Below are 21,565 nucleotides of genomic sequence, written 5' to 3'. Positions count from 1 at the left end.
TTTGTGCTGTGCATGCACACATGAGTCGCGATCATTGAGATTATGCTACGTGCCCTGACTCTCTCATAGACTTGTCCTTCTAGGATCACACAATGTTGCCAGTGGCGTTCATGCGTTACTTCGCATAAGACGATCGTCTGTAGGAACGATCCTTCAGATGTAATTTGTTTGTCATTGAGAGAGCCGGTTAGGGTGATGAAGGACGAAGGGGCGATTGTGAAAGCCACCTTTATATACAAGGGAGCTTATTATGGGAATGACGATGTGGTAACATACGACATCTTGGATGCTATGACACAGCCCGAGGAGGAATGAAAAGCGAACGCAGTAGCATTCCTTGATGTGGGCTGTTTTTCTTCATTTTCGCACTTTGCATCCAACTAACCACACGCATCAGCAACCCGATATTCCAGATAGGCACCGTCTGTACCGGGATGAGAATCGCCCAGATTTTGATCCAAAGAGCGAGGTGTATCTCACTCAAGAAGACATCCATAACCGCGAAGAATCCGACCATGATTATGATATGCACTTTGACTCATACAACGCACCTCCGCCCCATGATCATCTGCATGAGTACATGGAAACTGGAGCTTTGAAGCATGAGGAAGGAATTTGTCGGTGCTAAGGGAAGAGCGTACTCTTGTAATTGTTGATACGCTCGCCATGTATCTTGCTTCTAGCGATTCTGCTTGCACCTGGATGTACTCATGTTGTTATCTGAAGTAGTGCCCACGACAACGTGTGAATAGTATCTAGGATCTGGGGGTATGTTTGACCAGACCGAGAAAGATTATAGAGCAGGAAAGCAACGTCCCTTCGGGAATCTTCTTACCTTAGCTAGCCATGCGGACGCGGCTCCGGAATGGGGGTGACCAGGTCACCACTAGGGCATTGTGTTAGCGCGTACGCCCTACACCGAATCACATATGCAGCGACAGACGCAGGCATATACACCACATGGGGGTGAAAGAGCTCGATGTTTTGGAGGATCATTAACAATACGTTGATTCATGACTGCAAAACCGCTCGCTGTTCATGCAATAACTATGAAATGTTCATGACGACGGCGGGGAGTAAACCTTATTCCACTTCACCGACCCTAGTCGAACTTCGCAAAAGCAAGTTCATACGCCAGAGCAAGCGTCATACGCGCGTGCTGAAGCATGTGGTCGAAGCTCAGGTACTCAATCTTGTCTTCGGTTGTGTGAATCTTGTTGTCGCTATACTTGAAGTCGGACTCAATGACGAAGGCTGACGGGTAGCCGGCCTTGGAGGCGCTGGCATGATCTGAGCAGGCGTAACCACACTTGGTCAGGACATACGGAATGCCACAGTAGACAGTGATGATCTTCTTGATGAACTCGGTGAGACCGGCATCAACGAAGTCAGTAATGACACCAACAGACTCAGGCTCGCCCGCATCCAGCGTCTTCTGGACGTAGCCGGTCATGTCCTGCTGAAGCATAGCCTTGACCTTGCGAGCCTCCTTCTCGTAGGACTGGAAGATGGCCTGCGATCCCAGAAGGCCTCCTTCCTCGGCAGAGTACCAGTGGAACTCGATTGTATTTTCTGCCTCGCCCTTGAGGATCTCTTCCGACTTCAGGAGTACGCGCAGCGCTTCGAGGATAGTCACGGTACCGCTACCGTCGTCGTCAGCGCCTGGAGCGGCCAGGAGAGCTGGGAAGAAAAGGTTGATACTGTCCTGGTGAGCGCCGATGACAATTGTCTTGTCGCTCTTGCCAGGGATGGTGGCGATGATGGAGGACTGGCCCCATGGGTGAGGGAAGGCCTTCACGGAGGCTTTGATAGCGCCTGCATCCGAGAGAGTCTTGTTGACCTGGCCAAGGAGCCACGCCGAGCTCTCGACGCCGTATTTAGACTTGTAGTATCGGGTATGGAACGAGGTGAAGGTCTCGAGATGTTCGCGCATGTTGTCCTTCTCCAGCTCCTTGAGTAGCGGAACGATGGTCTCGTTGTGTACAGGCTTTTCGGGGAACTTGACGCTCTCGGCCCTGACCTGGCGGTTCAGCGTGCCGAGCTCGGCATTGTGCGTGATGTCGAAGAAGTTGATGTTTTGCTGTAGCATGTCAGCGGCAGGCTTCACATTGTCTGTTGTCAGTGCTGGGCTGCCATACTTTACGCAGCTCCCACTTCTCATCTTCGGTGACCCATCTTGTCTCGCCCGGTGACAGCTCGATGAGATACTCGTCTGGCTCGATGATAGTAAGCTGCGGCTCTTGCAGCACGACCTGGGGGTCTTTAGGATGCGAAACCGCAGCTGCAAGGGCTGCAGTGTACAGAGGTAGTAGGATCGTTGTTGACTTCATGTTTGCTGTAATGTAGATGGTGACGAGAGCTATGATAACGTCTGTAGCAGCCGGCACGGTGGCTGGGTTGACGCGATGATGCGGAGATGGCTGCGGAGCTGTCCCGTTTCAGCCAAGCGTGTGGATCATCCGTCACGAGGTCACGCGCAAGTTTTAGCAACCAACTGCTACAAATTGACTACGGCGATTTACCAAGTCTATTGATTTCGGGACCGAGCTGTCATGATACCAAGCTCTCAACTTCAAAACCACCTATGTGTCCACGTCTTGTCACCTCTTTCCATGCGTTCTTAGCTCCTGCTTGAAACACTACGCCTTACAAGCCAATGCCACGATCCCCGCAGTTCCGAACAGGATGTATCTCTCCTTACGCTCCGTGAAGAGCAGTGCACCTGCCAATCCTATGGAGACAAGCATCGTTGTTTTAGCGAAGAGCACAAGGCCTCCACCTGTTTCCTCATGACTCAGTAAACGACTTTCACGCCTCTTTTTCAGCGCCTTCAACATCCTAACACGGGTATTCAGATGCGTAGCGGCACCGCAAAATGTCCTGAGTGTAGCATCGCGTATACTTATACCTGGATAATCATAGTCTTCGTCGTTCAGAGGCTCGATAATCCTGTTCATCGCTGGTTTTCTTGTCGCCATGCCCTCCCAGTAGATACGTCGAAGGGGAAGTCCGATGTCATGACAGACGCGAGGTAGATGCTCTGCAAACTTTTGGACGAGCTCGTCGCTTAGGTCATTCTCTTTCAAGGAGAATCGGAGACCTAAGGACGCTTTCTCCAAGTCACTCGTTTGGAAGGCCGCCTCGCGCTCCTGTGTCTGATGCTGATGCAAGGGTACCAGCTGGAGAGTACGTTTATAACTGCTGAGTCGATCCCACATCAGACATGCCTGTTTCTTTCGCTGTTTGTTGATCTTCTCGACGAGTTGTGTCAGCAGAAAGGGTCTTCCATCTCTCTCATCTAGCAGTTCTTCGAGAGAGTTGCAGAATGCTGTCGTAAACGATCTTGGGCCTGGACCAAACGTATTCATGCCTTCCGATACTGCTGCCAACAGCTGATAGGTCCGCGTTCCTAGGTTTCTGCCTTTTGCAGCAAGGCTTGCCATGCAGCAATCAAGTACGACAAGAGCGTCACCTTGCATTTCCTTGAGAATCGGAATTTCCGCTTTGGGCCAGCTAGCCGTTGCCTCGTGCCGCCCAGTAAGCCTGATAGTCTCGGAGCTGACTCTTTAGTTTTGCATTGGCACGAGGCATCCATGGGTCACTCACGCTGATAGCTCAAGTAATTTCTCGGCATCTTCTGCTCCATGTCCGGTGTAGTAGAATATCAGCAGGCTATGTGGGTCATCATGCTCAAATACATGATCCAGAATAGCCTTGTTGATGTCGAGCTGGGGCTTTTTGTTGTCGTTGATGGAATGTACGGAGCACTGATAGCCAAACCTGTCCCTGAAAATACGTTCCAGTCGCGCGATCTATACATGTAGGTCAGTAAGTAGTCGTGGTATTGGTGTGAACTAATTCAGGGGGACGAACTTCTTCAGTATGGCCCTTGAAATCGTCAATGTTCTCATTCCAGCGAATGATCTTCACTGCAACTTTGAGATAGCCGTTTGGTATTTTCAAAGCCTCATTGACGGTCTTTTGAAATATGGCCTGCCTCAGAGCGTCTCTGCTCTCTTCCAATTCTCGTGTGGCTGCATCATCCGATACATTGGCGGAGTTCTTACGCGAGATCTTCATGGGCGGAGGACTGTAGCCGGCCAATTGTTCGCTTCGCTGTCGTGTCACGTCGGATACTATCTGTTGTGTCGTCATGGCGGATTTCTGTGTAACTCTCAAAATTGAGGGCGGCCATTGAGGGATCGATCCTCTTTTTGTAGCACCATATTGGGCTGTGTTTCTCCCGGTACGTTCATGCACCTATGTCTTGTGGCAGTGCTGACATACCCACCTGAGTACACAGCATAGGCGTTTAGCCCCAAGCAATCGGGAAACGATAAGGTAAGGTTTGCCTTGTATTCTGCCCACTTTGCCTTCTTTTTTATTGGATCTCAGACCCCAACGTTCGTCCTGCGCATCGCGCCGCAATCAGCCTTCTTCCAACTACAATGGTAGCCGACCCACCACCACGGTAGCAATCAAGTCAGCCGTCCAAACGATCGGAGAAGCTGAGGCTCAAGCTCCTAAAATGGTACAGACTGGCGTTTTTCGGGGCTATAAGAATGCACAGAGTCGCCTGGAGTATGCCTTACAACCCGGGAAGCCTGAGACTTGGAGGGCTCCAGTACGCCTATCAACTACCTTATTGCCTCAGGCTCATCTATCGTCTGCCGATCTGGCAACAATACTGCTCCATATGTCGGACCAGGTGAGACCTCGTGGGCTCCGCCACCTAGGCACCATTGACTGGATCTATTGCTGACCGGCTCTGCTTGGCCGATTCTAGGGAACCTCCTCTGAAAACGAGCGACTCAAGTCGGGCGTGCGCATTAGTAGCAACCCTACGACAGTAAGCAATGAATCTTGAGATGTGATGAATGTATATATATGATAACCACGACTAGCGCGGTGGATGTTTCACCTCCGGTGGTAGAGTCAAGATGTTGATCACCGAAACAAAGATCGATGGAAGCACCAGGAAGTGTTTCAAGACCTTCTACGTCGCTGTGTCGCGTCTCGTATCTGATCACTACGAATACCAGCTGACCGATTCTCTCACGAATGCATCCTGGGAAGAAGGCAAATGGTTTAGAGAAAATCTTTTGGCGAGTGGTTGAGGCGCTCACGGTATTGCCACGTCTCAGGGGTACTATTGGGCAACGTCCCGCGAGCTAGTCACAGCTCGAAGCTGTTGTGATCTGCGGGTATTCTCAGCCTTCTCAATCATACCACTACAAAAGTTCCGCAGTTTCGCAGGCCATCGACCTTCTCCTGTCCATATGTATCGTTCAATTCACTGATATACTCATATTGCTGCTTTGATCATTGTAAAAACATTATCGCGATGCATTCGCCCAGCACTCCTCCTTGTGACATGCCTGATTTGGAAAAGGGAATCATCGCCAACCCGCAAGGTTCACATGATACGGAGATGGAACACGATAGTCGTGCAACGACTCTGACCGTGAGAGACACAGCAAAACAGTTGCTAGGTCCTCATAACGCGAACACCAAAGCATCCAAAATTTCGGCTGCTCAGATCGAACACAACAGTATCAGAGAAACAATAACGATACCCCGTATGTTCGGATAGGATCTCTTTCCTTATTCAAGATACTAAAGTTACGATAGTGGAGGACTATAGGCAGGGTTATCCGCGACAAGCAGCCTTTCAATCCAGCGAGCCCAGCTGGTCCATATACCGTGGGTTTAACTACCTACACTCCCGAGTTATCCTGGAACTCCAAGACGAGCTCCGATGCATGGAGAAAGAACTTTCCGACATGGACGAGATTGATTTCTACAATGGTGACGAGAACCGACTGAAATCACGAAACAGCGACCTCATGCAGGCGCAGCGAGAGAAGACTGAAAGCGCTCGTGCCGGATTGATTAATGATATCAGAAGCAAGCTTGTCAACTATGGTACGTATCATAACAGTATCTATAGTTTCACAAAACTTACGGTAGACTAGACGAAATTCTCTCACGAGCTCGTGATCTCAACGCTTTCCAGCGTCCGTCAAAGCGCGATTATCGAAGCTTTCGAACATGGTTCTTCAACGTGAAACCTCTGAATTATGAACTGGAGGAGCAATTCATAAAGCGGAAAGAAGATCTTGTCTCACTCCGACATGGTCGCGAATGGTCAGGTTTCGATGGTCTCATCGAGTCCTGTTTGCAGAGGGTACATTGTGGGCTCACTCAAGTAAGCCATTACTGCCTATCGGCGTGTAACCTAAGTCTAATCCGCCCAGAAACTATTCGCAACTGAAGAACTTCGCAAGAAGACAAGCGACAAGTGTATCTTCTACTACTCGCATTCACGCATCGAAAAGCTAGTTGGGCTGATAATCACGCTTATGATCTTCGTGTTGCTGGTCTTACCAGTTGTGGCTATGTATAAGCTGACTTCAGTTGGTGACCGCAACTCAACCTTCGACGCCGTCGGTATCCTGGTTGTTTTCACGCTTCTGTTCTCGGCGGCCATGTCACTTGTGACGAAAGCAAAGCGGCATGAGCTGTTTGCCGCCAGTGCAGCGTATTGCGCTGTACTCGTCGTGTTCATCAGCAACTTTAACAATGATGGAACTCGCTAACTTGGTTCAACATGCAAGCACTTGAGCAGTCAACGGTCTCTTTATCTCTCTTACTGGTATAATTCTTCTTTATATGCACAACCAGATCCTACTTGCCGTTGTTATACAGATGATAGTATCTGGAAATTCGTAGCTTGAGGTAGTAACACATCTTCCATAATCATCATTGAGTTAATTATCTTCTTCGTCTGTACAGTGTACGATGTCAGCGCGTCCACAAAAGATCGTTTAACGCAGCATTTACACCAACGAACATATTCGGCAAACATCAGCACCTTAAGTCCGGAAATGAAAATCGCTTACCTACATGATGCAAATACACGCCCTGGCCTGACACCATCACCTTACGTTGTGGTAGCGGCGCAACTAAGCTAGAACAGATTCTCTAGCCTCGTCCTCGTATATCGTTTGTATTTTTCGAATTTCTTAGTCACAACTTGTATGTCAAAAGTTATCTTAATGTCCACGGGTAGGTGTCAAGCTCGCACGAGGTGTGATTGCGCGCGATGCAGGTGGCTTTAACTCCGGGCGACATCTTCCTAACTCCGGGCGAGGAAGCCCCACGAGGTTCTTCGGGGGCCTAGGTATAAAGAGGGGGACAGAGCCAACGAAGAAACGGTGACACTTTGTCCAAAGAGAGTTCGGATTGTACTAGTATACAAATTTGTATTGCAACACCTCAAACGAAATGGCAGACTCTTCAATCGTTTTCATCACGGGCGGCAACACTGGCATTGGGTACGAGACCGTAAAGGCTCTATATGCTTCGCCACAACCACACACCATCCTGATGGGTAGTCGCTCTCTCGAAAAGGCCAATGATGCCATCTCCAAGCTCAAAGGTGAAGTCTCAGAGTCCAAGTCAGATGTCGTCCCCGTTCAGATCGACATCGAGGACGATGCGTCGATCGAAAACGCATTCAAGAACATCGAGAGCAAGTATGGTCACCTTGACTCGCTGATCAACAATGCCGGTATGTGTGATTTTCTCTCTCTCTCCAATGCAGCCGACTGATGTATCATAGGCGGGTCTTTTGATGGCATTATGCGCAACGACCCTAGCCCCAAAGGCATTCGCGCAGCTTGGGACAGAAGCTACTCCCTTAACGTCACTTCCACCCAAGTAGTGACCCATGTTTTTGCACCCCTGTTGATAGCCTCCAAACACCCTAGGCTCCTCTTCGTGACTTCTGGTCTGTCTTCCCTCGAAACCTCTTCCAGCAGCTTTAATTCCAAGCTCATGAACGCACCACCACCAACGGGTTGGCCCAAGCCACCATCCATGGCTCAGACAGCTTATCGCTCCAGCAAGGCTGGGATGAACATGATGATGCTAGACTGGACACAAAGTCTTAGCGTCGATGGTGTCAAGGTCTTTGGCATCAGCCCCGGATTTCTGGCTACGGGATTGGGAGGCATGGGGCCAGAAATGTTGAAGAAATGGGGCGCAGGCGACCCGAGTATTGGAGGCGTCTTCATCAAGGACGTTGTCGAAGGAAAGAGGGACGAGGATAGCGGGAAGGTTATCAACAAGGATGGTGTGCAGCCTTGGTAGATGCGTTACCCATGGCGTGACCGACGAGCGGTCGTCGTATCACACCTGCGAGATCCTCTGTTCTTGGTGTTGGTTTCTGTTTGAACACTTTATAACGATTGAACGAGGCAAAGTCTCCCACACCAGAATTGTTATCGTGCAAACACCCCTCCAACAGCTGAGCAATGCCGAGCCGACCCTTCGTGCCCACGTAGCTACTTGGTTGGTCTACATGTCTCGGCATAGCTAAAAGTACTGTGCATGATGCTGCATATCATGGGAAGGCTGAGCTATCTTTTTAGTAATGCTCCGGCTTCCGAGAGGCTTGAAAGCTGAAACCCTAGGAGCTGGGACTTGATATATATCTGCCATTCTGAACTCCCAAGAGTTATCACTGCGTGGGACCACAAAGGATTAGGAATTTCTTGCGCATACAATAAATTTCCGTATCTTGATGTTAGTATGACAGCAGTTCTTTCGCCACTCAGCCTTCTGCCTTCATTCCCTATCTCTCAGCCTTCCCCGCCCCCGCCACCAAAAGGCATGCACCTATGATCGCCGATATATCGCACTGCCCAAAGCAGCTCATGGCGACATCGCAATAGGTTGCGCCTCGCTTTATGCTGTTGTTATCTCTCTTGTGGTCCACGTTACGATGCAAGTGCAGAAGACGAAATGACGCGTGCCTCGGCTATGAAACGTTATCGATAAGACGCAGTCGACCTAGGAACCCTTCACCATGCAGCTCTTCATAGCTGCCCCTAGCCTCGAATATATAGAACATTCATATGCCGACCACACGAGGCCAAAAGCGCGACGCAGAGATGGAGGCTGCCCTGAAACTCTTCTTCTCAAGCCCGCGTTTTGCTGTCGCCGGCGCGTCTTCCGATCCACACAAATACGGACATAAGAGTACGCTAAGATATCCTCTTCCAGTCTTACCTCATTCCCGTCATGTCTAATGCGATATCACAGTATTCGCGTGGTATCTCCAGCACTCCCTTCCCGCAACGCCTTTGAACCCGCGGAGCCCGAGTGTCACTATCTCGAACCGTACTCACACCACCGTGCCTTCGCCGACTGCTCTTCAAGACCCACCAGCATCCAGCTACTCTCTGTCAGTTATTACGCCACCTGCAGTGACGAAGCAGTTGCTCAAAGAGGCGAAGGAGGCTGGCATCCCGGCTGTATGGCTCCAACCTGGAAGTTTCGATGCCGAAGTTCTAGAGTACGCAAAAGCTAACTTCAAGGCGGCGATTGGCGGTAATGGAGGTAGGGGAGGAGAAGGGTGGTGCGTGCTTGTTGACGGAGAGGAAGGAATGAGGTTAGCCGGAAGTGAAGCGTCGAGACTTTGAAGTAAAACGAAGGTCGACAAAGTAGTAGGTGTTGCTTCCTACGCTGGCTCTCTGAGGTGTCACGATAATGCCCACGAATGATCGAGATACACTGTATTTCATACTAAGGAGATGATATGTACTTGAATAAACCAAGTCTGCCATCCCGCGTCCACATCCATTGTTCTTTAACCTTTCCTCCACGAACTCTCCGTCTCCAGCCAAGTCTCGAACCCCTTCATTTCCGGATTCATCCTCTTGCACTCCTCATTATCTGCGCCGAATCCCTTCTCGCGAAACCAATTGAACATATAACCAAGCTCTTTCGACATCCAGCACAGCGCTACGGCGACAGACCGGTACGTCATCGGAAGCTTTTCACCCGTGCTCTTTCTAAAAGTCTCTCTAAATTGTTCGAACGAAAGTGAGTCCCCTGCTAGCGACATACGCTTGTTTTGGTATACCGGAGTATCGCTCTTGAGGAATGCTTGAGCGGCGAAGAACCCAATATCACTGGTACTGATAAATTGTAAAGGTTTCTCCTTTGGCAGCTTGATCGCCCAACTCGTTGTAAACACCTTGCCGAAGAAATCTGCAGTCAGATTCTCGTAAAATGCCACAGGTCGTAGTACGGTATATGTCATGCTGCTTTTCTCGGATTCGGAGAAGAGGTGTTGCTCGATATTATGCTTCGTGATGAAGTGGGGGACGGTTGTCGGATCCGAGTCTGAGTTTGCACCACCTCGATCGGCAGAAGAGAAGACGAAGTGTGATACACTGTTCTTGATTGACGCATCTATCAGGTCCTTTCCTTGCTTCTCCTCATTCTTTCCGAGCGCCTGTAGGAGGATTTAGTCAAGCTCGACTATCAATGCTGTAAACATGCTCACCTGAACACTAAAGACTCCCCATATGGGTAGCTTAGTAGACTCTCTCGCTGCCTTGAATACCTCGTCGGCTGTATCGAGGTTTCCAGTGACGAGTTTGATCCTTGACGACTTCTGTTTGAGCTTCTTGGAAGATGACGACTGGGCGTCCCGTGTGACTGCTAGGATCTCATAGGGAGCGTGCGCTTTGAGCAAAGCATCAACGACTGAACCACCTTGTTTCCCAGTCGCACCTGTGACGAGGACTGCTCTGAGAGCCATTGAGGGCTGACCGGATATCATATAGTATGGTCAGGAGAAAAGGAAGGACGTTGCGACTGTGTTCGATTGAGATTTGAGAGATTCTTGCATCTTTTATGAAGAAATCGCTCTGCTATGTCTATTAACATATGCGAAATACAGGCCTGCTTAGTATTGCTCGTACACATGGTGTTGCGCACCGCGACCGCGCGAGTCGGCGGGTTATTCGCCCGCTTCTGGCAGCAGCTGAGACGAACGCCGCTGATTGGTGTTCGGCCTTCCGAACAGCGAATGCGAGGCGGCTTACGGGATCGATCTGCCGGGCTTCTATCTGGTCGCAGCTCCGTCGCATCGTTCAAGCATAGGATGCATCAATAACTGAGTGAGTGTTCCATGACTGACCGCACATCAAAGCGCGAAAGAGGGTATATAACTGCTAGGAAAAACGATTTCAAGTTTTCCAACATAGCGTGCATCGCACCATTAAGCCAAAGACGTTTACATTTCCTTTGCGACAGCCTCCAGGGACTCCTTGAAGATGTTGCAAGCCTGGCTCAACTCCTCCTCGCTGATCGTGAGTGGCGGAATGAACCTCAGCACGTCAAAGACCGAAGTGCTGAGAAGAAGCATGTCTCGCTTGATGCATTCCTGCACAATCTTGGGCGCGATTTGTGGCTGGCTCTGAGCATGTTGTGCAGCAGTGTTTGACGAGTCGCGTTGCAATTCTGGGTTCGCAAACTGGACACCTACCATGAGGCCCGATCCGCGAATGTCTTCGATCAAGTTACCGGCCTTGGTACCAGAAGCTTTGAGATCGTGGAGGAACGAAAAGATCTGCTTGGAGCGCGCGGCGACGTTGTCAAGGATCTTCTCCTCATGGAATGCTTTGACTGTTGCTGTTGCAGCAGCGCATGCGACCGCGTTGCCCGCATATGTTCCACCCATGGAACCTGGTTTCTGGAGATCCATGAGCTTCTTGCTGCTCGCAATACCGGATAGAGGGAACCCGTTCGCAATGCCCTTTGCGAAGATGAGAATGTCTGGTCGTACGCCAGACTCCTGTACGAACCACATGTGTCCCGTGCGTCCCATACCAGATTGAACTTCGTCAGCGATGAAAAGGACATTGTGCTCGTCGCAAATCTGTCTGACGCCGTGTAGAAACTCGGGCGGTGCCGGGACATAGCCTCCCTCGCCAAGAACAGGCTCCAGAATGACAGCTGCGGTATCCGCGGGAGAAGTCTGCTGCTGCAAGGTAAGCTTCAATTGAAGCAGTGCCTGTTTCACGAGTTGCTCTTTCGGTGTGTCTGGTGACATGCCAAACTGGCTGTAGTATGGGAATGCGGACGCAAAGACGCCACCCATCAGAGGTCCATGGCCTTCGCCGTAGATGGTCTTGGATCTCGTCATCGAGGCTGTCGCGTTTGTGCGGCCATGGTACGAGCCCTGCATGACGATGACATTCGGCTTCTTCGTTGCGGCACGGGCCAATTTGACGGCTGCTTCAACTGCCTCTGCACCCGAGTTCCAAAAGAAGACAGTATCGAGCGATTCGTGTGGGAGTATCGGAATCAGCTCTTTGAGAAGAGCGATCTGGGCGGAACTGAAGCCAATGTTGACTTGTGCGTGTGTGATCTTGTTGCATTGTGCCGCTGCGGCAGCGCTGACTTTGGGGTGGCAGTGGCCCAGGTTCACAACACCAATGCCAGCCGTCATGTCAAGCAGCTTGACGCCCTTGTCCGTGGTGATGAATGTGCCCTTTCCATCTTCAAAGACATGCTTCGTGAGGCGACCAATGCCCTTTGCAATGTGCTGTTCACCAAATGCTGCTGTGTCCATAGCGGAGGACGCTGGTTGTGTAGTAGAGAACGTTCGTCGGGGGGTTGGGACGTGTCGCGGAAGAGTGGGTGTAAGGCTGCGTGGAGCTAATAAGCAGCGTCTGGATATCGTGGCGGCCTTCATTATGTATCGTGGGGATTGTGCTGCTGCTTTCGACTGCCGTGTAGGTTAAAGTGGAGGGGTTCGGGTTGAGGCGGCCTGACGTAGTAGCACGCTTATCGCCGAAACTAGACGCCATACACGCGTTCATATGACCTTCGCGATCATTTGCGACGGCCAACAACTCGCTCACATCGCTTCTGCTAACTTCTTTAGGTAGTACAAGAGACCGTTTTGCCAAGAATTCTTACTCAACCACAAATTATCTACACGCCCCACACGCCTGAAATATTGTGCTGATGAAATCGACCTGCAGCCATTGCTTGGGCAAAACTTTTCTGTTGCTAGTATAATAACGATAACGCTATCAAGGCAGTGGCAAACAAACAACTACACATAGCAACTACCCCGAGGTGCACTAATTGGGCGAATTGTAGGAGTCTACAGTTTTCGTTTCAACGTAGGATGTACCATTAGCACAATCGACGAGCCTGGACGACCTCCGGAATCTCTCTAGTCCAGCCGGTGACTGGCATATGCTACTTCTCCGCAGCCAGCAAACGTCAAATCTGTATCTTTTCATGTTGGTTCTGGAAAGGGTACAAGATATAACATGAGAGCCTTGTTTAGCGTCACTGCCTGGGCTCGTGGTCATTTTACTTTGTTCTCATCGTCAGCGAACAGCCTTAGACATGGCTTCCCTCCTTCCGGTCCCAGGCCATCACCCCCGGGTCTCGAGGACCTCCAGCAATGACTGAAGTCACTGTGAACTTGGTCTCCTTTATAATATTCTTCTGAGAATCTCCGTCGCTATTATCAGCTTCGTCGTTGTCGCCCAAGGTCTGGAACGTGTCCATGGCTATCACGCGCGAGCGCGAGGTCGGCTGCCGGTTGTTGGTACCAGATTGGTATGCTATTCCGCCAGACGCAGCAGGACTATTGGAGCCGGCGGACACCCTAATGCGAAGGGATAGGAGAGGACGAAGAGGAGGTAGCGAACCGGCGATGAGGCCAATGCCGACTTCGGTCAAAGACCAGAAGCCGATTTTGCCCGTACTGTACATGAACTCGCCAGGGTCACTGTAGAGTGTGAGGTACTTGAGACGAACGATGGTAGCACATGAGGCACTGAGTCAGGTTAGCTTTTGACCATATTGTATGAAGGATCGCCGAGATCTTACAAAGAAGCGAGCGCAAGCATTACGGCAACCGAAGCTTTCACAGCCCCCTTCATCTGGACATTCCAAAGCAAAATAGCCGGCATGATCGAGAGACTAAAGTCCGCGGTGATCTCGATTGCCGAGTAGAATAGGCTGACGTTCGTGTTGAGCTGGAGGTTGCAAGTGCCGTTGGATTCACCCCATAGTGTGTTGATCGGATGGCCGGCAAAACGTTAGCAACGATGTTTCATACTTGTAAAGCACGCCAACTCACAGATATTTGCAATTCCCACGCAAAAGACTAGAGCAGCAACCATGGTAGCACCGATCAGCGCCCATAAGCCCCACCTGAAGAAGCGACGGTTGGCAGTGATACGCAGAAGCGCTACTGCAACACTGATCTTGACGAACATGGCGCTGGCTGCGTAGAAGTACTCTGCAATGTAAAAGAGCTGGAGACAGTGAGTTTGGGCTCGATTAGAGACTCTTGATCAGCAGGTATATACCTTTGTTCCCTTCGATATCGTCACAGTAGGCAGCTCTCTTGCGAACTGTCCGGAACCATAGTAGCAACAAACGATACAAAGAGCAGCTGTAACTGAGAAAAGAATCTGCAAAGAGCTATCAGTTGATGTATTCGATGTTGGTGGTGTTGCGCACTTACAGCTCCGACAAGCATCAGGTAGTCATCCATACCCCACGCTTTCCTCCATATCCGTACGCCGACTCTCATGGAGAAGACGATCCAACTCAACACAAGCAATATGATCGCGCAGTACAGCAAGGCCACTCCATCTCTAGCCACTCCAACGGTCGTCATGTTGCCTACGCGATGTTGACAAACGTATCAGAGGCCGAGAAACGAAGCAAGCAGATGACGAACACGACGCCTTGTGGCAGCTCGCCGAACGACATATATTGATCGTTTCATCTCTACCACCGTAACATAGGAGGTTCCCGATTTTCTGTCGACTCATGTCCTGGATCGTGAGCCGTGCAAACAAGGCCCCGTGTTACGTCGTCCTAAGCCCGCGGGCGCTAGACGTAAAGAGCTTCGTCTAGATCAGATCTGATGTGTCAACTAACGGCGGAGAATGCCCTCGATAGTAGCTTAGTGTCTAGGAATGCCGCGTGGTCCGAATTGTTTACGTTATTTTCGGGACCCTGCTTTGTGGAAGCGGGTATCTATCGAGCACGGTCCCACTGTGAGCTGCGGCGTGTAGAGGACGTACATGCATCGAAGAAGTCTTATGCGTACCATACTTGCTATTAATCTGAACTGTCGAAGTATCTGCGAGGCGTTGGTGACCCTTAGTCATCGAGTACGGTACATGAGTGGTAAGTGTCGTGATTTTCTTCTCCTGTCGGACCGTTGCTAGCTTAAGTGGGTCTTACAGCTGGTCCCGCCCAAGAACTCCGTTCTAACACTGGCTAGCGCCACGCTCAGACTGCCTGATTAAAACATGTTCGTCCCAAGACGCCGGCAAACTGAGGCTGCTACTTGGGTTGGGCGGTTACCATCATGGTGCGAATCTTGGCTGATAGATGCGCAGTCGCGCGAGCGTACATCGACCCTGAAGCTACTCAATCAGGGTCGCGGCTGACGTGCCACGAGCCGCATCCTTCCCTGCGATGAAAAACGGGTCCCGTACGAGGACCCTCCCGAGCTCGCTGTGTTCCTTGTAAATCTCCGGTAATTCCTCATATCTCGTTTGGGATGATGTTTCTAGGCCCAGAACCCCAGTAGCCTCACTATGCCAGTCAATGACTGTTCCAAATCAGTGCACTCTTGCATGAGCTCGAGCTGATACGCAGGGGGTCGGTGTGTCTGCATATTATCCTGTTCCTTTCTGTATTTTGCCAAAACTTGCGTCAGTTTACTCACCTCATATTTATTCCCGACATGACATCGTTCCAAATCCAAGACTCCGACCTAACGGGCTTTGAGGGCAAAGTTGCCGTCATAACGGGTACCTCGATTCCGTCCAATAGACTACCAGATCCAGAACACTGATAAAGTTGTAGGTGGGTCGTCTGGTATCGGCCTCGCCACAGCAGAACTACTGCTCTCTCTAGGCGCACTAGTTGTGACTGGTGATATTCAGACACCACCGGCGTCTGTGGCTGACTGCCACTTCGTCCAAATCGACGTCAGGCATTGGGGCGATCTCACAAAACTATTCAAGGCCGCGAAAGAGAAGCACGGCCGTGTTGATTTTGTATTTGCGAATGCTGGAGTTGGGCCACGGGCCAACTATTTGGCCCTCGAAGTCGATGAAAATGGTGACCCGAAAGAACCAAACGAGGACACCTTGGACATCAATCTGGATAGTGTTGTCAAGACCGTAACACTCGCTACCCACTATCTGAAGGGCCAAGCTGAGGGAGGGTCTATTGTCATCATGGGGTCCAGCACCGGCTTGCATCCAGTCCGAGCAGTTGATTACTGTGAGTAACAAGTTCGTGGATCACGTGTGAATCTCCAACTAACGGCACGACTCAGCGACGGCCAAGGCGGGTGTTCTAGGCTTTGGTAGAAGTTTTGCGCTGTTGGTGAAGGCTGCTGGTCTACCTATCCGCGTTAACACTCTCGCCCCTTCGTGGACGGCAACTCAGGTCTTGCCCGATTTGAAAGGCCTCCTAGATGCGGTCTCCCACAACTGCCAGCCTACTTCAGTCGTTGCCCGAGCAGCGGCGTACTTGATGGTAGACGAGTCTCGTCACGGGGACCTTATCTTTGCGTGCGACGGTAAATACACAGAGATCGAGAAGGCTGTGCTGGCGCCAGCATATGCAACCATTAAGGGAGACGGATTGAGTGACGATGATGTTCTGGCGAAGGTCCTGGCGCTGGGTAGTTAGACACCCAACTCAATCCATAGACAAATTCTCAAGTAATGGAAACAGGCTGTGTCTGGGGCTGAACATGGATGATGTGAGTTGAGCGATCGCAGAGACGTGGCCCACGGGTCTGGAAGACGGATCAACCCCTGCCAAGACGCTGCCTCTAGTGCTATCATCGCTGCCTGATGTCATGCTGGCTAAACCCGAATTTACTCGCTCTGCCGTGTCGTCGAATCTGCTCAGACATAGACTTCAAATTTGAGATGGATGCAACGAATTATTGAGGTCTAAACACACTGGCTATAGTAATCGCCGTTGGCCTTGCACGTCGACCCACTTGCGCAATCTGTACATCCGCTGTAGGTTTTACCGCCGCACTGCCTAAAAGATGAGGGTACGAAGTCAGTATTTGTCTCACATACAGTTCATACAGGGACATTACTAACCCATACTTCACTACTTCGCATATGGGTGCAGCCGGTACTGTGGGCGTAGCAGATGCGCTGGTCATCATGGTAGTGGGGGAGGCTGTGGCTGTGGGTGCGGCTGTGGGTACAGCAGACGGCGCGGGTGCGGAACCGCTTCCCGTGCCATCCCACACAGCAGGGCCTGGGATAGGATATGTGGTCGCTTGCTTAGCTTCAGGTGAGTCGATGTTGAAAGCGATGCCGGGTTCTGTTCCTGTGTAGGCGCCTGGGAACGAAACGAGCGCTGATGCAGGAGGAGAGGCTGTGCCAGATCCTGTCACGGTGAACTGAGCGCACTCGGGGTAGACTACAGCGTGTCAGCTTGAATGGTGGTATAGGGTTGTGGAGAATTGGCTCACATTGCGGGTTGTTCGCCTGGTGCACAGCGATGAGCTCATGGCGGATCAGGTAGCCACCTGCGGCAAGTGTAGCCGGGATAGTGACCGTAGCGTAGAGGGTGTCGAGGATGGCATCACCTGCCCAGATGCCGGAGTTTTCAGTCCCAGATATGAGGCCTTGCTCATATATCTTAACTGTATCGCGGTACTGTCAGAGACGTAATCTACTCGAGGTATGTATACTTACACCACACTTTACCAGCTCCATCGAAGCTGTCACAAGATCCGGGACATTTGGCCATGTATACAAGAAGAGAAGTCGGCCTGTGAGTCCATTGCTTCCAGTGAGTCTTCAATTTGGCACCAGCGGCAATGGTGCCAGTCATGCCTGTACCGAGAGCGCCGTTGTTGTTGCAGCGAATGTTCACTGTCTAGAATAAGTGAGCTTTTGGTTGATGTACGGTTTTGTAGGGTCTTACTGAGAGATCTTTGATGTACATGGGGTCGTAAGTCGAGTACTGTCTCTGAATGGTCTTTTGACCTGAAGCGGAGTTGTACGGTGACCATCTTGGTATTGTCAGTACATGTTGAGAGTGCGTGTGAGAAGGTGATGTACCCTTGGTAGGTCGTGTCTCCTACAATATACTGATCGACTCCTCCATGAGCGGTTGCAGTCGCAACCAAGGAAGCAACCGCCGTCAATGCTGTGTAAAACTTCATTCTGATGTTGTATAGCAACTAGAGGAACTAATAATAGATAGCAAGTCGATGCGCAAAGATGGGTGGTGGTACGCGCAGAGTGCACCCTCTCATATACTTTCCGTTTGCCCCCGCAAGCCACAACAGCGCGTATCGCGTGAGGAAACCGGGTATTTTGTTGTCTCGTAGAGGCAAATCTCCACGCGTACCATAGATTGATGTGTGATACTAGTCCATATGCCTTGGTCCGTTATAGCCGCATGGCATCTCGGCCTCTGGGCGAATTTCTGTGACCGGGCCAGATCTGGGGAATACCACATAATCTAGTCAGTGGACCAATAGTATGAAAATACAGGTTCAGCTTTTGTGGTCGTCTCAACGGAGAAGAGAGCCGTTGTGGGAATGCATAGATGAAGTGCGCAGGGATGTAAATAGCCGGAGGTCACATTTCGCGGGGAAATCGGTAGCGTGTGCCCATGACTTGAATGCTTGGTATATGAGGTGTGGGTCATCTATAACTTAGGATGATCTTGATCATACATGGCCGCTGCTTGTTCGACCATAAGACATGAAGCTCAGAGCTTGAGTATCTCACCAGGTTTGTTAGCGACAGCATCACAACGGCCGCAGACATTGGCGTTGAACAGGTCGTACATGCGTAAAGTATGGCAAAGACCTGGGTGTGAAAGTATTAGTGCAGGGTACTGATTTGAAGAGCTGCTAGTTGGAGAGAAGACCATACCTCGCGTATGCATGGATGGTCAGAACACACGACGACACGGTACGGTTTACTATATGCGTTTAGTCGAATGAACTGTGAGATATATGGAGCGCCCGGTCAACATAAACCCATCGAGTACGCTGGGCCGAACGAAAACCTGGTCGAGAATCTTAACCATGTGTGTAGCTTGTCAGCTCCAGGACGGACCTGCTTGTTTGGCGCGACAGAGACTGTGAACAGTGAGCATGATTCTGTAACAGTATGTGGTGTCTTTTTCGATGGTAGAGGCAGACGGGGGCCCAGGCCGGAGTGAGAGAAGAATTGCGGAGCTAATCTGGTCGCCTGACAAGACGATAGAGTGTTCAATAGCGTGATGCATTGATGCCCACCGTCAGATAAGCATTCACATCCCGCGGGGCGCTATACTGGATATTGACGTCAGGCTGGATAGATGGGATCTTATCCGAGCGCCGGGTCCGGAAAGGGCTGCTCAAGCACATGACAAGCGCCCAGATGTATCACAGCTGCTGCCTTGGGTGTACTGAAGCTGGAGTGTCAGTCGCTGTCTACGTATTAACAAAGTTCGTGGACCCATGTGTGAGAAAAAATTGATAATAGAGAGAACACTTTTACGCAATACCTAATTCCTCCATCCGTAATGGGGTGTTCCGAGCCACTCATATGTGCTAAATGTCAATAATTGCAGGACAAAAACCAGAACGACAAAGGGCACGAGAGCTCGAGTCGAGAGGTACGTAGACCCTGCCTTTCCCACCTCCTCGGTAGCCAGTAGATGCACCGCAGCATATGTACTTTTTGGCGAGATGTCGTAGACATGTATGACATCATCGGCCAGACTCAAAACCGCTGCAGATCGCAAACTTCCGACCAGGTCCTCATTTCCAATAGACAGTCACCTCGTCTCTTGGACTAGGCATGCATCAGATCGAACTACTGTAAGTAGCTTCCAGGCATGCGCGCTTGAAGCGTGACAAGGAGCTCGTAGAAGTCCTTCCGCCAGTCAACGCACTCAAGGTACTCCCACCAGAGGCGAAGTGCGGGCGCCTCATCCATATCAGACTGTAATCGATCAGCTTTGAACTACTTTTACACTCCAACGTGACTTACCGCGTCGAACGCCTCAAGGATAGACTGCTTCTTGATCATAGCGGTCTTCATATTGGCCTCGCGCTCCCACTCACGAAGCTCTTCAACGTACTTGCGCACGTCTTTGGCCAGTTGCTTTGTGAGCACAACCTCTTCCTCAGAGTCAACTGTGGTTCCGTGATCCGATGCAGCGAAAAGACGGCCGCTGTACTCCGGCTTGCGGAAGAAATGCTTTTTGAGCTCTTCGGTAACCCACTTCTCGCGCGTCGATGAGGTGAGCTCTTCAGCCCAGTAGTTCTTGACGTGTTGAGGTACTCTAGCCGTCATGGTGTCATAGTCCAGCTTATCGGACCAGCGTGTCTGTGAATAGTTTCCGTGGTACATATAGCGCTTGCCGACTAGAACGAACATGGGCACATCCTCGTACGAGTTGGAGTCTTCGTCAAGTAGGTTGCCATATTCCTCTTCCGGGGCTTTGTTGAAGAAGGCAGTGAGCTTTGCACCATGGTCGCCAGGCGCCTTGGGCAGGTAAGGTTCGTTCTCTGGATCGAGCTGGTAGTATGTACGATTCTTCAGGATGCATGGCCCCTTGCCTGAAACGAAGCGCAGGCCAGGTGACCAGGATGCTCCGCCCAAAGTGTTGGCGAGGAAGTCAGGATGGAACGTGACAGTGGCGTTGCCTGTGGGAAGTTGACCGGAGAACGCGGGCAGGGTTGTAAGATGGTAAGGATTCCACGCTGCATCTAGAGACAGGCGTTCGATGGACAGGGCGGCATCTTGGACGGCAACTAGTGGTGGAGCAGGCGGGCTTAAAGCAGGTGTGGGGATCTGCTTGGAGACGACATCGACTTGATGGGCGTTGGTGGTGCGGGTACTTAATCCTTGTCAGCTCCAAATAATCCCAGACATACAAAACTCATCCATACATATAAAGATGCACTTACACTTGGCCATTGATAGACTTGGGCTTTTTACCTCGCAAGTGCGGAGGTAGGGAATTCTTGACTGTACCACCGCCGGTGACGCTGGAAGTCCTGAGATGGGGAGGTGTGCTGCTGTTCGCCTTTTGCACGTTAGTCCCACCGTTCACAGATCCTTGGGTTTCTTCTTTGAGTTTCTCAAGCTCAATTGCGAACTCTACAGCGCTTTGGTGTGATTTCTGTACATCCACCTCTTGGAATGGGCCGACGCGTACCAGCCAACCGCCCTTTTTGAGTTTGTCGACGGACAACGAGAGGCCATGGTACAGTTCTTGGAGAGCATCGACGTCTGCGCGTATCGTTGCATGTCCGTCTTCCAGGTTGAGGGTCCTTGCCTCCAAGTATGGAGTGGGAGGGGTGCTCACCTGGCTGGGCGTGCTGTGCCGAGGAGCGGTTGGAGCGAAGTTGTTGGCCGCCGGGTTCATCATGAAGCCCTTGTTGTGGAACTGCAGCGAGTGTGGGCCGCGGTGGACTGGATCGCGGTCAGATATTGTACTACGAGAGTACTAGACTTCTCCAAACCAGGATGACTTGTAGAACTCTCAAGTACTCGAAGTTGTTGAGGCTAGAGGAAAATGTCAGCATACGGTGAATCTAAGAATGAGAGGCACACAGTCTTACCGTAGACCGATATGCTATCGTTATGAGGTGATGCAATCAAGTGAGACGTGCTAGAAGTTATATGCTGGGGAGATGTAACATGGAAGGGATGAGAGG

The 21,565-nt window shown here is 50.9% G+C and overlaps 11 protein-coding genes across 11 annotated transcripts; 4 read left to right on the top strand and 7 right to left on the bottom strand.

The window, feature by feature from the left end:
- Positions 1–929: 929 nt before the first annotated feature.
- On the bottom strand, positions 930–2,397 carry BKA58DRAFT_358636 (leucine aminopeptidase 2). The gene is made up of 2 exons (XM_046168717.1): positions 2,139–2,397; positions 930–2,080 (listed from the first exon to the last, which is right to left on the bottom strand). The coding sequence occupies exons 1-2, from the start codon at positions 2,328–2,330 to the stop codon at positions 1,103–1,105; spliced, it is 1,170 nt and encodes a 389-aa protein (XP_046026048.1). The 5' UTR covers positions 2,331–2,397; the 3' UTR covers positions 930–1,102.
- Positions 2,398–2,498: 101 nt separating this feature from the next.
- On the bottom strand, positions 2,499–4,182 carry BKA58DRAFT_382092 (uncharacterized protein). Its single transcript, XM_046170070.1, has 3 exons — positions 3,874–4,182; positions 3,607–3,812; positions 2,499–3,558 (listed from the first exon to the last, which is right to left on the bottom strand). The coding sequence occupies exons 1-3, from the start codon at positions 4,153–4,155 to the stop codon at positions 2,640–2,642; spliced, it is 1,407 nt and encodes a 468-aa protein (XP_046026047.1). The 5' UTR covers positions 4,156–4,182; the 3' UTR covers positions 2,499–2,639.
- Positions 4,183–5,231: 1,049 nt separating this feature from the next.
- BKA58DRAFT_146598 (uncharacterized protein) lies at positions 5,232–6,696 on the top strand. Its single transcript, XM_046164692.1, has 4 exons — positions 5,232–5,579; positions 5,632–5,925; positions 5,976–6,208; positions 6,258–6,696. Exons 1-4 carry the CDS (start codon positions 5,345–5,347, stop codon positions 6,597–6,599), a joined length of 1,104 nt encoding a protein of 367 aa, XP_046026046.1. The 5' UTR covers positions 5,232–5,344; the 3' UTR covers positions 6,600–6,696.
- A 504-nt stretch (positions 6,697–7,200) lies between these two features.
- Positions 7,201–8,522, top strand: BKA58DRAFT_382083 (uncharacterized protein). The gene is made up of 2 exons (XM_046170069.1): positions 7,201–7,573; positions 7,625–8,522. The coding sequence occupies exons 1-2, from the start codon at positions 7,288–7,290 to the stop codon at positions 8,152–8,154; spliced, it is 816 nt and encodes a 271-aa protein (XP_046026045.1). The 5' UTR covers positions 7,201–7,287; the 3' UTR covers positions 8,155–8,522.
- A 371-nt stretch (positions 8,523–8,893) lies between these two features.
- On the top strand, positions 8,894–9,604 carry BKA58DRAFT_382082 (CoA binding domain-containing protein). The gene is made up of 2 exons (XM_046170068.1): positions 8,894–9,045; positions 9,109–9,604. Exons 1-2 carry the CDS (start codon positions 8,922–8,924, stop codon positions 9,486–9,488), a joined length of 504 nt encoding a protein of 167 aa, XP_046026044.1. The 5' UTR covers positions 8,894–8,921; the 3' UTR covers positions 9,489–9,604.
- Positions 9,605–10,720, bottom strand: BKA58DRAFT_382081 (uncharacterized protein). Its single transcript, XM_046170067.1, has 2 exons — positions 10,358–10,720; positions 9,605–10,306 (listed from the first exon to the last, which is right to left on the bottom strand). Exons 1-2 carry the CDS (start codon positions 10,634–10,636, stop codon positions 9,656–9,658), a joined length of 930 nt encoding a protein of 309 aa, XP_046026043.1. The 5' UTR covers positions 10,637–10,720; the 3' UTR covers positions 9,605–9,655.
- BKA58DRAFT_382079 (pyridoxal phosphate-dependent transferase) lies at positions 10,721–12,637 on the bottom strand. The gene has a single exon (XM_046170066.1). The coding sequence runs from the start codon at positions 12,554–12,556 to the stop codon at positions 11,093–11,095; it is 1,464 nt and encodes a 487-aa protein (XP_046026042.1). The 5' UTR covers positions 12,557–12,637; the 3' UTR covers positions 10,721–11,092.
- Positions 12,638–13,218: 581 nt separating this feature from the next.
- Positions 13,219–14,512, bottom strand: BKA58DRAFT_410549 (uncharacterized protein; the record flags this gene model as incomplete). Its single annotated transcript, XM_046172230.1, has 5 exons — positions 13,219–13,660; positions 13,714–13,862; positions 13,986–14,144; positions 14,199–14,303; positions 14,357–14,512. The coding sequence occupies 5 exons, from the start codon at positions 14,510–14,512 to the stop codon at positions 13,219–13,221; spliced, it is 1,011 nt and encodes a 336-aa protein (XP_046026041.1).
- A 735-nt stretch (positions 14,513–15,247) lies between these two features.
- On the top strand, positions 15,248–16,759 carry BKA58DRAFT_428627 (uncharacterized protein). The gene is made up of 3 exons (XM_046173021.1): positions 15,248–15,662; positions 15,718–16,140; positions 16,196–16,759. Exons 1-3 carry the CDS (start codon positions 15,596–15,598, stop codon positions 16,552–16,554), a joined length of 849 nt encoding a protein of 282 aa, XP_046026040.1. The 5' UTR covers positions 15,248–15,595; the 3' UTR covers positions 16,555–16,759.
- BKA58DRAFT_428626 (glycosyl hydrolase family 61-domain-containing protein) lies at positions 16,748–18,061 on the bottom strand (the record flags this gene model as incomplete). Its single annotated transcript, XM_046173020.1, has 6 exons — positions 16,748–16,917; positions 16,983–17,310; positions 17,363–17,536; positions 17,589–17,772; positions 17,803–17,863; positions 17,958–18,061. 6 exons carry the CDS (start codon positions 18,059–18,061, stop codon positions 16,824–16,826), a joined length of 945 nt encoding a protein of 314 aa, XP_046026039.1. The 3' UTR covers positions 16,748–16,823.
- A 1,315-nt stretch (positions 18,062–19,376) lies between these two features.
- On the bottom strand, positions 19,377–21,273 carry BKA58DRAFT_456006 (uncharacterized protein; the record flags this gene model as incomplete). Its single annotated transcript, XM_046174577.1, has 3 exons — positions 19,377–19,841; positions 19,890–20,742; positions 20,813–21,273. The coding sequence occupies 3 exons, from the start codon at positions 21,271–21,273 to the stop codon at positions 19,713–19,715; spliced, it is 1,443 nt and encodes a 480-aa protein (XP_046026038.1). The 3' UTR covers positions 19,377–19,712.
- Positions 21,274–21,565: the final 292 nt, after the last annotated feature.

This window comes from Alternaria rosae, assembly GCF_020736505.1.
Source record: "Alternaria rosae strain MPI-PUGE-AT-0040 chromosome Unknown BKA58scaffold_4, whole genome shotgun sequence".
In the NCBI taxonomy this organism is placed as follows: domain Eukaryota; kingdom Fungi; phylum Ascomycota; class Dothideomycetes; order Pleosporales; family Pleosporaceae; genus Alternaria; species Alternaria rosae.
The sequence above is the reverse complement of the archived record's forward strand: the minus strand, read 5'-3'. Positions and strand labels throughout refer to the sequence as shown.

Excerpts from the sequence above, each read along its gene's own strand:
- BKA58DRAFT_428627 (XM_046173021.1), top strand. The coding sequence starts at position 15,596 with ATGACATCGTTCCAAATCCAAGACTCCGACCTAACGGGCTTTGAGGGC. Across the intron at positions 15,663-15,717 it reads CAAAGTTGCCGTCATAACGG|GTGGGTCGTCTGGTATCGGC; the intron begins GTACCTCGATTC and ends ATAAAGTTGTAG. Across the intron at positions 16,141-16,195 it reads AGTCCGAGCAGTTGATTACT|CGACGGCCAAGGCGGGTGTT; the intron begins GTGAGTAACAAG and ends GGCACGACTCAG.
- BKA58DRAFT_382081 (XM_046170067.1), bottom strand. The coding sequence starts at position 10,636 with ATGATATCCGGTCAGCCCTCAATGGCTCTCAGAGCAGTCCTCGTCACA. Across the intron at positions 10,307-10,357 it reads GGGGAGTCTTTAGTGTTCAG|GCGCTCGGAAAGAATGAGGA; the intron begins GTGAGCATGTTT and ends ATCCTCCTACAG.
- BKA58DRAFT_146598 (XM_046164692.1), top strand. The coding sequence starts at position 5,345 with ATGCATTCGCCCAGCACTCCTCCTTGTGACATGCCTGATTTGGAAAAG. Across the intron at positions 5,580-5,631 it reads AGAAACAATAACGATACCCC|TGGAGGACTATAGGCAGGGT; the intron begins GTATGTTCGGAT and ends AAGTTACGATAG. Across the intron at positions 6,209-6,257 it reads TACATTGTGGGCTCACTCAA|AAACTATTCGCAACTGAAGA; the intron begins GTAAGCCATTAC and ends TAATCCGCCCAG.
- BKA58DRAFT_382092 (XM_046170070.1), bottom strand. The coding sequence starts at position 4,155 with ATGACGACACAACAGATAGTATCCGACGTGACACGACAGCGAAGCGAA. Across the intron at positions 3,813-3,873 it reads TCAAGGGCCATACTGAAGAA|ATCGCGCGACTGGAACGTAT; the intron begins GTTCGTCCCCCT and ends CTACATGTATAG. Across the intron at positions 3,559-3,606 it reads AAATTACTTGAGCTATCAGC|CTCCGAGACTATCAGGCTTA; the intron begins GTGAGTGACCCA and ends CTAAAGAGTCAG.
- BKA58DRAFT_382082 (XM_046170068.1), top strand. The coding sequence starts at position 8,922 with ATGCCGACCACACGAGGCCAAAAGCGCGACGCAGAGATGGAGGCTGCC. Across the intron at positions 9,046-9,108 it reads ACACAAATACGGACATAAGA|TATTCGCGTGGTATCTCCAG; the intron begins GTACGCTAAGAT and ends GCGATATCACAG.
- BKA58DRAFT_382083 (XM_046170069.1), top strand. The coding sequence starts at position 7,288 with ATGGCAGACTCTTCAATCGTTTTCATCACGGGCGGCAACACTGGCATT. Across the intron at positions 7,574-7,624 it reads CTCGCTGATCAACAATGCCG|GCGGGTCTTTTGATGGCATT; the intron begins GTATGTGTGATT and ends GATGTATCATAG.
- BKA58DRAFT_358636 (XM_046168717.1), bottom strand. The coding sequence starts at position 2,330 with ATGAAGTCAACAACGATCCTACTACCTCTGTACACTGCAGCCCTTGCA. Across the intron at positions 2,081-2,138 it reads AGAAGTGGGAGCTGCGTAAA|CAAAACATCAACTTCTTCGA; the intron begins GTATGGCAGCCC and ends GACATGCTACAG.
- BKA58DRAFT_382079 (XM_046170066.1), bottom strand. The coding sequence starts at position 12,556 with ATGAAGGCCGCCACGATATCCAGACGCTGCTTATTAGCTCCACGCAGC.